We start from the raw sequence: 10,905 nt of genomic DNA, 5'->3' as shown, positions 1-10,905 counted from the left end.
ATTTTCCTCCCCCGCCATGTGCCCTCTGGAGCCTCAAACCCACCATGGCCGTCGCTGAACCGCCCTCCACCTTCTCTTCCCTGGCAAGGTTGGTCGCTGTGTGATGCTCTGGTTCATCCACCGGTGCTTCGTCGTTGAATGACTATGTATGGGTCATTTTGATCAAATCGGAGAAAAAAATAATAAAAGAAGGTAATGAAATGGCCTCTCTTCTCATGGGGAATCTTGCTTTGCTCCCGTTCCCCATCTTCTCCCCCCGCTTCTCAAGCAGGGGAATAGTGACAAGCTTCACGGCCATGACTGGCTCTGTGTCTTCCCTCAGCTGCACACAGACTAGGCATGTGGGAAACAGGCTCTTCTCGACCACTTTTCTCGAACGGGATCGCTTTTTCGTTGTTGCCCATCTCGGGGCGCTTCTGGCGTGCCTCGGCGGTGATCAGGAACTTGGTTCAGTCTCAGCTGCGCGCGCATTTGGATTCTTGACCCTCCACAGAGAAGAAAGGAGGAAAGTAAGCTCTAGTCTTATAGAGCCAGACTGAAAGTGTCGTCTTGTGGGAAACGAAAATGCCACCGTCAACAGCTGTCCCCTCTTTATCGAACGACACTGCCTCGACGCCTGCATCCTCGTCAAGCGCATCCTTGGATACAAGATGGGCGTCCGGGCTCGCAGGTCATGAGATCCTCGAGGATGATGGGACCGGGGCCCTCATTGTCCCGGCTCACACTGACCATCGCACCACCCCCTATACATACATCTGTTTGTTCCATATCCTAGACTGTCACATCACATTCGACAATGCCGAGGACTGGAGACTCCATGTCTTCAGCCACTTTCGCACACACGAACCTCCCAAGACAGCGCGCTGTCCCTTGTGTCCTGGGGAACGGTTTACTGATACCCCTGAAACGAGAGCATGGGATGCAATGCTCGATCACGTCGATGTGGCCCACTATCAGCAGGGGCACACTCTAGCCGGCAGTCGGCCTGACTTTGAATTGATGCAGTACCTGTATGGTCTGAGGATCATCAGCGTAGATCAGTTCAAAGTGATGCAGCTCCCACCGCCACCTTCGAGCCCTGCGTACCATCAATCGCAGGAACCAGTTCGTGCGAGCATCGGGTCCTCCGATGAGCCCTACTGTGCCCCGTATAGTCGGCGACGCGAGGAGAGGATGCGTAACCAGCGTCGAGGGGTTAGCGTCGCTTAATGAGCTGCGATAAGTTTGTTTTCTTCTACACCTGCGTGCACATGCAATCCTCCATTTTGTCTCATCTAGGCTCATTGCCATGTTCTCTTCTGGCATGTCGTTTATATGTTTTATCGAGTCGTGTATTATCAGCGATCACATCAAAAGCAAACAATCTGGTATTATGAGGGATGATATGGACTATGTTGGAATGTTGAGTTCGAATGTCTTCAATAGCAGTTGACAGTTATATTTTCATGACATATCCATTAGCTAGATTCTGTGTCATGATCTCTGTAGTACTCTAAGTTAACAGTAGGCGAGGTTATATAGTAGTACTATGCTGCTCAGAAGCGGCAGGAAGATGCTGCGACTACTAGATCGATCTTGCCTGATCGGGACCAGGTGAAGATAGGGATCTGGTATAAACATTCCGCTGACCTGCCCAGAGGCTATATTCGTTTCAATGGAGCAGAATCATCGAATATCATCAGTCGGAATCAATGGCTTATCGCGAGCCGAGACCCTCTATACTGCCATCATCACCGGTTTTCCACCATAGATATTGCGTACAACAAGAAGAACTGTGATGCACATTGCCCTAGCTTAGATCTAATTACCAGTTAAGTAATCGCCTAATATTACATCTTTCAGCGAATACAGGAAAAATATAGTTCGCACAATTGAAACAACTTGTCCAGTCTGTCCATCGACGGTTTGGACGAGCAGCAAACAAACAGAACAAACACCCACCAACCCGTCACTGACTTCCTTCAACCGGCCGCAGCAGCAATGCAATGGCTACCTGCCTTTCCACATACACCGACCTTCTGCTTTATGCCCGCCTCTGACATAAATATGGAACGCCTTCCAATGAATGAGAACCCCGCCGGTGCCCACCATGGCAATGCGCCGCAGGGCTTTCCCCCGCAGAACAACACGCTCGGACCCATGTCGCAAGGTCCCCCGCAATTACCGCCGCAGATGTTCACCACCGCTGCTCAGCTGTTGGATTTGACAGATAGTGCGTTATACCTGTTCACTTGGCCCCCATGGGCTTATCTCACAGATGGAGACGGGCGCAATCTGACAGTGGTTTCCAGAGAAGCTAGTTCTAGTCCTTCGAGACGGGCGGAAGTTGATCGGAGTTCTGAGAAGCTGGGATCAGTTCGGTATGCGCCGCATGATAGATGAATACCGGTTGATGATATATATCTGACTGTGCGACCCTTGCTATGTGACTGCTGCAGCAAACCTTGTCCTTCAGGATACCATTGAACGTCTATATGCCGGCAACCTCTACGCCGATATCCCGCGCGGTATATTTCTCGTTCGGGGTGAAAATGTCTTGCTTCTGGGTGAAATCGTACGCAAACCTTCCATGCATCTTCTTCGCTATTCATTTTTAGGGCGAGGAGTTGGCTAATTGGCGTGTCTTGCTTCTCCGGGTTACAGGATCTCGACAAAGAAGATGACATTCCCCCTCATATCCAGCGCGCGTCGTTCCAGGAAGTGTTTGAGCTGAAGAAGAAGGAAGACGGTGCTCGAAAAGTTGGCGACAAGAAGCGCCATGGAAAGCTACAGACGCTGGGCTTTGAGCCGGAGCATAGCGGAGAGATACTGTTTTAGACACGATGTCTGCTTCAGTCTTTCTCCCTTTTCTACATCCGTGCTAGATCTGTCGCGTCCCAACTAGGGAATTCTAAAGCGACGCGACACAAGACACTTGGTGGATGTGTGATGGGCTATGCGGCCTCAAGGTATCAGTTGGCACTTGGTCGGTCTGAAATGCCCTCCGGGACCGTTCGCCAGAGTCAGGCGATGTCGTGACTCAATATAGTGGCGGCGGAGTTGAAGGATCTGCTGTGAGAAGGTGTGCGATAGGAAGAAGACTGTATGTGAGATAGAGAGAGGAAGAGGACGAGCTCCACCGGAAGGCCAGTGGGAGCGCACAACAAAGACTGGCTGAATGGTCGACACAACGGGTTCGTGGACGGCTTTGGAGTAGATCCCAGCTTGTCTCCAGCAGAAAGAGAGTCTGATCAAGACGTGTGTGATTGTATGGGTGGAGGCTACGCTTGACGATTGTCATGTCTGATTACGCATTTTCATAGTATTATTTCCCTTACTTTCCTAGGCTACATCTTCTCCGAACGGGACCACTTGAGTGAGACATTGACTACATTCACAGCCATTCAGTTAATTGTAGTGTATTGAGCTAGTTGATGTAGACAAAGACTTGGGTATACTGTTGGCTTGGTGTTATCGGGGTTTATCGATAGAGCGCCGCCAAGAAAGCGCCGTACCTTTTTTTCATCCGCCCAAAAAGATCCAGCCGGACCACAAAAAAAATCTCCGCATCCACCACTTCTTCCCTCCTCTCCCTCCTCCCTAACTCCGTCCCAGGTTTCTGGATCTACTTCTCAACTGCCCGTCGGTTGATCGTCCCATCATGGCGACCCTGGCGGAGAAGCTTGAGAAGATCAAGTCTCCCAAGCTGCAGAACCAGCACCATGTAAGTCCCGTTGAATCCTCATCCCGCGGAGTCTCCCAGCCCACACCAATTCGAGGCCTCACTAGATCCCTTCTTATATCGCCTTGGTTTTGCTGACGATTTTAATCTCCTTATTAGACGGCTGTGGTGCTGTCTGCAGTGGAAGACACTCTTCGCGATCAAAAGGCCGACTTTTCTCCCACCGCCTATTTTGCTGCGCTGCTTGCGCTTTTGTCCCAGTCGATCTCCGCTACTCAAGGCATCGTCAACAAGGATTTGGCAACCTCCGTCGTTTATCTCCTCGATCTCACTACCGCTTATGTCCCTGCCTCAATTCTCCGCGCCAAGTTCTCTCAGATCCTCACCGGTCTCGCCCCTGCCCTTTCCCTGCCAGAAGTTGATGCCCCGCTTCTTCGTCCCTCCATCGGCTGTCTCGAGTCCCTCCTGGTCGCCCAGGATGTTGCAGCCTGGAACCTTCCTCACACACAGATCGGCCCGCGCCGTGCGATCGCTGGTCTGCTGAGTTTGGCCGTTGATCACCGTCCGAAGGTGCGGAAGCGTGCCCAGGACGCGTTGGTCAAGGTGCTCAAGTCGCCTCCTCCGAGTCCTTCCCTCGACCACCCGGCTGCCGATATGTGTGCGGAGACTGCTATGCGCACCTTGAGTGATAGCATCACGGCTGCAGCCAAGTCCAAGCGCGGTCGTCATGATCCCAACGGCCGGGACACCCACGACCCCCTGGTCATCCACTCCCTGCAACTGGTGAAGACGCTCGCGGTCGCATCCGGTGGTTGGCCCAGCAAGAAGATCGAGCCGCTGTGCGAGCTCTTGATGAACGCTTCTCGGTCCACGAACGAATTCATCACAATGGGTGCTTTCGAGGTCTTCGAGGTGATCTTTTCTAGCATGGCCAATGAGTTTTCGTCCTCGAAGCTGCCCCGGCTCTTGGAGGCGATCACGGACTTGAAGCCCGCCCAGAACGATTCGCAGCTCCTGCCGCCGTGGATTGCCGTGCTGTCCCGTGGTTACGACGTCTCTGCTCAGACCAGCCCCGAGGATACGTTTGAGAAGCTGCCCGCTCTGTTCAACATGGTTTCCGGCTACTTGGCCTCGCCCTCCAGCAACATCCGTGTGTCGGCATCTGAATGCTTGGTCTCGTTCTTGGCCAACTGCATTCCCAACAGCGTTATCATTGAGCCCTCCGTCTACGATGAGAAGACACTCGAGAAGATTGCCAAGGCTGCTATGGATCTGCTTTCTGTCAAGTACCAGGCAGCATGGCGGGAAGTGTTCAACGTGTGTGCGGCTTTGTTCGACAGCTTCAAGTGGCGCTCTAGCCCTTTCTTGGATGATATTGTCAAGACGGTTGGAGAGCTCCGCAGCAACGAGTCTTTCCAGGGAAAGAAAGAAGCGGACAACGTTCTTGGTAGCGCAATCGAGGCCATGGGCCCCGCTGCAGTCCTGGAGATCCTGCCTTTGAATATCATTGAGCAGAAGAATGGCCAGCCCGGTCGCGTGTGGCTCCTCCCGGTTCTCCGCGACAATGTCACCAACACCGACCTTGCCCACTTCCGTTCCGAGTTCGTCCCTCTCAGTGAAGCCTTGTACCAGAAGGTCATGGAATTCAGCGCGAGAGAGAAGGCCGTTGAAGTCAAGATCTTCGAAACCCTCGTTCAGCAGACGTGGGCTATCCTTCCAGGCTACTGTGAGCTTCCTTTAGATCTGACCGAGTCTTTCGACCAGGGCTTTGCGGAGCTCCTCTCCAACGTCCTTTACAAGCAGACCGACCTGCGCGTTGATATTTGCAGAGCTTTGCAGAATCTGGCGGAGTCGAACCAGGCCATCTTGTCTGTTGAGACGGACGAGGATGATCTGATCCTCCAGCGCAGAATCACCAAGAAGGCTGCGCAAAAGAACATTGCTCATCTTGCTGGTTTCGCCAGCAACTTGCTGGCGGTTCTGTTCAACGTGTACAGCCAAACTCTGCCGCACTACAGAGGTTATATTCTCCAGTGTATCAATGCTTATCTGAGCATTGCCCCTGAGCAGGTTGGTTCTTATCCTCAGTTTCCGCTTTTCAGTCTTGCTAATATTTCTACAGGAGCTGAACGAGACGTTTGAACGTGTCACTTCGATGTTGGAGTCATCGGTTGCTTCAGAGACTGAAGCAGCCAAGCAGGGCAATCAGCAGACTGGTTCTGGTGACAAAATGCCGCCTACGTCGCACACTTTGATCGACCTGGTCATCGCTATGTCCATTTACTTGCCCCGCACCAGCTTCGCAAACCTGTTTGCCATGGCCGCGGCTATTCTCAACGGACAGACTGGTGATCAGCAGCTGATCAAGAAGGCATACAAGCTGATCCCCCGTTTGGCCCAGACGGAGACTGGAAGCGCCGCGCTTCGCGAGCGCAGCTCGGAGCTTCAGGCGCTTGTCCTGGGCACGGCAGATAAGACTCCCGCATCTGCTCGTCGGGACCGTATGTTGGCGATCTACGAACTCGTCACCTACTTGCCGACTTCCGACCTGCACTTTATCCCATCCGTTCTCTCGGAAGTTGTCTTGGGCTGCAAGGAGAGCAATGAGAAGGCTCGGACAGCCTCGTTCGACCTGCTCATCCACTTGGCGAAGAGGACTACGGACGAAGAGAAGAACCCCGCCGGCACCAAGATCCGCAACTCCCTGGTGCCACACATGCCCAACGATGCTCCTGATGCTCCCGCCACGATTGAGGAGTTCTTCACCATGGTGTCTGCCGGTCTGGCTGGTAGCTCGCCGCACATGGTTGCTGCCTCCGTCACAGCTTTGTCTCGTTTGTTCTTCGATTTCCACACCCAACTCCAACCTACCGTCCGCTCCGACTTGGTCCAGACCGTGGAGTTGTTCCTTACCAGCAACAACCGCGAGATTGTCCGGTCTGTGCTCGGCTTCGTCAAGGTCGCCGTGGTGGTTCTTCCCGATGAAGAACTCCGTGCGCGCCTGAACTCCCTGGTTCCCAACCTGATGGTCTGGAGCAAGGAGCACAAGGGTCGTCTCCGCAGCAAGGTGAAGGGTATCCTTGATCGCCTTATCCGACGCTTCGGTGCCGCTGCTGTGGAGGAGCTGGTTGGTGAGGCCGACCGGAAGCTGGTGGTCAACATCCGGAAGCTGCGCGAGAGACGCAAGAAGAAGAAGAACGCCGAGCAGGACGGCGAGGACGATGAGGAGAATGATGAGCCCGCCGGACAGGAAGAGAAGAGCGGCAGGTCCTTCAGCAACGCCTTCGACAAGGCTGTCTACGACTCCGATCTCGACTCTGACGACGATGCCAGTGAGATTGACGTCGATGAGGAGGGCGTCACTCATGCGCTCAAGGGCCGCAAGGGCAAGCGCTCCAACAAGCAGAGCGAGCAGTACATTCGTGAAATGTCCCCCGAAGACAACCCTCTCGACCTTCTCGCCCCCGATGCTCTGGCCAACATCTCCACCACCAAGCCCAGTGTCCGCTTCCTCAACACTGGCCCCGGTTCCCGGAAGAAGCGCAACGCGAAGGTCGATTCCGACGGCCGTCTCATCCTTGGCGGTGATGACGAGGATGTCGACATGTCCGCTGGCCTGGACAACAACGCTGGAGAGAGCGGTATCAACGCCTACGTGCAAGCCGTCAGCGGACCCGACGCTGTCCGTCGTGGCCAACGTGGCAAGCTCAAGATGGCACAGTCTCAGAAGAAGAAGGGCGGTGATGATATGGACGTGGACGACGACAACGACAACAACAACAACGCCTCTGGCCCCGCCTCCCGGCCCGGTCCTGGCCGTCGTGGCCTAGGCATGCCCAAGTCTCACGGTCCCAGCGGCGCCGGACGCATTCAAAAGCGCAAGCCCGTCCGTGGTCGCCCCGGTCGTGGTGGCAGCCGTGGCGGCGGTTTCCGTGGTGGCAACCGGAGATAAACCTATCGACTAACAGCACCTACCCTCCAACCACATACCCCCCACAACTGAACTAAGTTGATATATCATCAATAAGTTCATGATCAGTCATACCTTTTACACATACCAACTCAAAAAGCATTATTTTAACGGCACTGGATACCGAATAGTCAATGAAAGTCATTTTTCAAAGTTCATCATGTCATGTATGGAGTATGACGAGACCTTTTTTTACCTCTTTACCTTTTATCTTGTTATGTTTTCTTCCCATATTTGTTGTGAATACATACATACTTACGATACGATTGATCTGACCATGTCCCTATTCCTTCTTTCACTGCGGATCAGAAAATGGTAGTTAAGTCTTGCTAATTCCAGTCAGTGAGTTGAGTTAGTCATTAGTTTCTTTTCAGTGTGAGGTGGTTCGTGCTGTGTGCTTCAATCATTCCTTCCCTTAGGTGTATCTTCATATACCCTTTTTTTTATTCATTATCCTTTGGCTGCTATTGCTGCTCCCATTTTCATAGTTTTTTGAGTTTCAGTTCGTTCAGTTCAGTCCAATTGTTGTGTGTCTCCCTAGTTGAAAATAACGCAGTCAGTATACTATAGTATAGTATAGTATATCTTCCATCCGTTCAATACTTTCAAGTAGTAAGGTAACACCATACATACATACATACATACATACATACCATCCGGACAAAAGGAAGAAGATCATTTCGTCACAGAATCCCGGTACATAACTACTAACCATGACCGCTATAGTATCTGGGCTATATAAACATATAGCCTTAGTACTTAGTGCTTTCTCTCCCTATTCAATCTTTCTTTCCTTCCTTCCTTATTTCTGAACACATACCAACTAACCTCTTTAAGTTACCCATCTTCGCGCTTAATTGACCTTATCTCTCGGTACCGGCATAGAGTTTACTACTACTATGCAGGTTGCCTGCCTGCCTTTTCTTCCGGGATTAATCCTTCCCGAGCGCAACGTAAGGTGATACAATAAAACAAACGTCGATCTGATCTATCAGATTTGTTTAATATTTTTTTTCCCTTCCAAGCGGGGTGGAGTATCTTTCACCTTCTCTAAGATTTCTTTCTTCTCCCTTGTTGCATTCTGCACTCGTCTTATTTACCTACTCTGTGTTTGGTATGGATGTGCGGTGAGATAGGTGATCGATCTGCTTCTACTCCATAATTGATCGGGTACTAACTAACTTAGCTGACTAGTCCATGCTATGTGGGGAAGGAGGATGAAGGAGAAGAAGAAAACAACAAAATGTGGGTATCAATTCTCACTCGGTATTGTATGAGTACATGAAAAGGGAAAAAAAGAGAAGAACACATAAACAAAGGTAAGCTCTCTTCACCAGAAGACAGCTTTGACCCAACTCAACTCCTAGATTCCCTTCCTTCGCTTTCTGAAACTCATAATAGTAGCGTTCCCTCTCTACGATGGCCCGTGATTCATGGGCGATAAGGATGATAAACTCCCCGCGCCGGCGACCAATATCCCAACTCCGGAGGGAATCCTCAAAATCAGTCATGTGACTGAAGACAAAAAAAAAGAATAAGAAAAAAAATGGGGGGGTGAAATCGAAATAAAAACTCGAAAGATAGCGCCTCAAGAAGATCATTCCACATATCCCAAACGTTGGTATCATGCCGGCATCAAACAACGGGATTGACTTGATCAAAGCAAATTTCATATCCACAAGGGGGGTTCACACGGATACGCTAAGCGAGTGGCTTACGGGCTTTGCCAAGCCATATCTGCCACCATCGGCAGACTCCGAGAACGGCTGCTCGGCCATCGTCTTTGCGCTCTGTGCCATCTGGATTGCCTAGAACCATGGCGAAGATCCAGAAAAATGCTGCAATCCAAGCCAGGAGAGTTATGGCGATGGATAGGAACGGCGATAGAAGGAGGACTGTGAGCAGCCCTCCAATTGAATACGAGTCGATGGATTCGGCCACATAGGATCCCTCCGGATCATATATCGGCTGGGTGGATGAGGATCTTGAAGAAGATTGTCGCAAGCAGACCAGTCGTTCATGGATATGCAACTGGGGTATCAGCAGACCACACAGCTGTGCCCGGAAGGACGTCGCCCGAAAGTATGGTATGCAGGAACAAATGCGGAGCGGTGAGACAAGCAGGACGAAGAGCACGCCGAAGATGGTGTACAACGATGCGCAGAAGGAGAATACAGGAACGGGAATGGAGAGTCGAAACTAAAATCCAGTGCGGTTAGCTACGGCCCGAATAGCTAGACATTCGGAGGAAATAGACGAAGCTCACCAGCATCAACAGCGCATCCGGCTCTTCCTCCGGCGCTATGTCGTCGTCATGAATCGCTCGTTTATGTACGCGAGATGCGCCATTAGGGTGATTATCTCCCGACATATATGACGAATGATCGGTCCACCTCCCACGAACGCGCCCTTCTTTGCGCCCGACTTCGCTTGCACCTGAAGCCCTCGATAATACGGAGCCGTTCTCGTGATAAGGCGAGGCAACCGACGCCTCCGGAGGCACCGAAGCCTGCCCCAATTCCGGATATAGATGTTCCCCAGTCTGTGGGGTTTGGTGTGATAGGCTATGCTGTCGTCGAGAATGCCGCTGAGGCTGCTGATATTCAGGATGTGAGATGTGAAGGGAGTCGTCGAGATAGTGAAGTTCCGATGGAGAGGAATCAACCTCCGAATGAAAGTGGTGAGGTGATGGCGACGAGGAGGACGCCGGCAGAAAGTGTGGGGGAGGATGTGCGGCAGCAGCAGGCACAGTGGGTGTTGGGTTCGGAAAATAAGCTGTCACGAGGTGACTATCATCTTGACGGTGGGTAGCAGGCTGGGACATTGCCGGCTGCTCCATTACGGGCGGAGTAGAGGAAGGAGGGGGGTAATAGGTAGGCACCGAGAGGGAAAGTAGAGAGGGGAGTCGGTGGAGCAAACAAGGGCGCAACAGGAAATGCTACCCCCTTGAGAAATGCCGCAGGAGCAACACAAGGTGGTACGGAGAGTACACACACAGAGAGAGAGATACTGTGTGAAGAGAGCAGCTGCAGGGATGAGGTTCACCGCATGGCTTTGGGTGCAAGGGGCATAACGATCTCAAGGCATGTACCGGAGCTTATCGCCCTGACGGGACTGGGTGGAGGGTTTGGAGGGAGAGTTTCCAGAGCAAGGCGGAGAAGGGAGAAGGGGAGGGAGGGAGGATTTGAAGCGCAGGAGGGAGAGGAGGAGAGGGAGGAGAGGAGGAGGGGGAGGAGAGGAATGGAGGACAGGAGCGGAAGGGCAGGCAGGGTGA

General features: G+C 52.2%; 5 protein-coding genes across 5 annotated transcripts; 4 read left to right on the top strand and 1 right to left on the bottom strand.

The window, feature by feature from the left end:
• Nucleotides 1-91: 91 nt before the first annotated feature.
• BDQ94DRAFT_56648 (uncharacterized protein) lies at nucleotides 92-1,456 on the top strand. The gene is made up of 2 exons (XM_026776068.1): nucleotides 92-192; nucleotides 323-1,456. Exon 2 carries the CDS (start codon nucleotides 565-567, stop codon nucleotides 1,207-1,209), a length of 645 nt encoding a protein of 214 aa, XP_026624789.1. The 5' UTR covers nucleotides 92-192; nucleotides 323-564; the 3' UTR covers nucleotides 1,210-1,456.
• Nucleotides 1,457-1,980: 524 nt separating this feature from the next.
• Nucleotides 1,981-2,817, top strand: BDQ94DRAFT_171831 (U6 snRNA-associated Sm-like protein LSm1; the record flags this gene model as incomplete). Its single annotated transcript, XM_026771835.1, has 4 exons — nucleotides 1,981-2,212; nucleotides 2,292-2,360; nucleotides 2,439-2,554; nucleotides 2,644-2,817. The coding sequence occupies 4 exons, from the start codon at nucleotides 1,981-1,983 to the stop codon at nucleotides 2,815-2,817; spliced, it is 591 nt and encodes a 196-aa protein (XP_026624788.1).
• Nucleotides 2,818-3,585: 768 nt separating this feature from the next.
• On the top strand, nucleotides 3,586-7,900 carry BDQ94DRAFT_180213 (mRNA-binding protein RRP12). The gene is made up of 3 exons (XM_026773567.1): nucleotides 3,586-3,703; nucleotides 3,821-5,731; nucleotides 5,784-7,900. The coding sequence occupies exons 1-3, from the start codon at nucleotides 3,641-3,643 to the stop codon at nucleotides 7,611-7,613; spliced, it is 3,804 nt and encodes a 1,267-aa protein (XP_026624787.1). The 5' UTR covers nucleotides 3,586-3,640; the 3' UTR covers nucleotides 7,614-7,900.
• BDQ94DRAFT_146618 (uncharacterized protein) lies at nucleotides 7,469-8,221 on the top strand. Its single transcript, XM_026766861.1, has one exon. The coding sequence runs from the start codon at nucleotides 7,693-7,695 to the stop codon at nucleotides 7,948-7,950; it is 258 nt and encodes an 85-aa protein (XP_026624786.1). The 5' UTR covers nucleotides 7,469-7,692; the 3' UTR covers nucleotides 7,951-8,221.
• A 431-nt stretch (nucleotides 8,222-8,652) lies between these two features.
• BDQ94DRAFT_56577 (uncharacterized protein) lies at nucleotides 8,653-10,574 on the bottom strand. The gene is made up of 2 exons (XM_026776067.1): nucleotides 9,898-10,574; nucleotides 8,653-9,830 (listed from the first exon to the last, which is right to left on the bottom strand). The coding sequence occupies exons 1-2, from the start codon at nucleotides 10,468-10,470 to the stop codon at nucleotides 9,333-9,335; spliced, it is 1,071 nt and encodes a 356-aa protein (XP_026624785.1). The 5' UTR covers nucleotides 10,471-10,574; the 3' UTR covers nucleotides 8,653-9,332.
• Between the last annotated feature and the right edge of the window lie 331 nt (nucleotides 10,575-10,905).

The sequence above is a fragment of the Aspergillus welwitschiae genome, assembly GCF_003344945.1.
Source record: "Aspergillus welwitschiae strain CBS 139.54b unplaced genomic scaffold BDQ94scaffold_22, whole genome shotgun sequence".
In the NCBI taxonomy this organism is placed as follows: domain Eukaryota; kingdom Fungi; phylum Ascomycota; class Eurotiomycetes; order Eurotiales; family Aspergillaceae; genus Aspergillus; species Aspergillus welwitschiae.
Note: the sequence above shows the minus strand (reverse complement) of the source record. Positions and strands in the feature narration are given on the sequence as shown.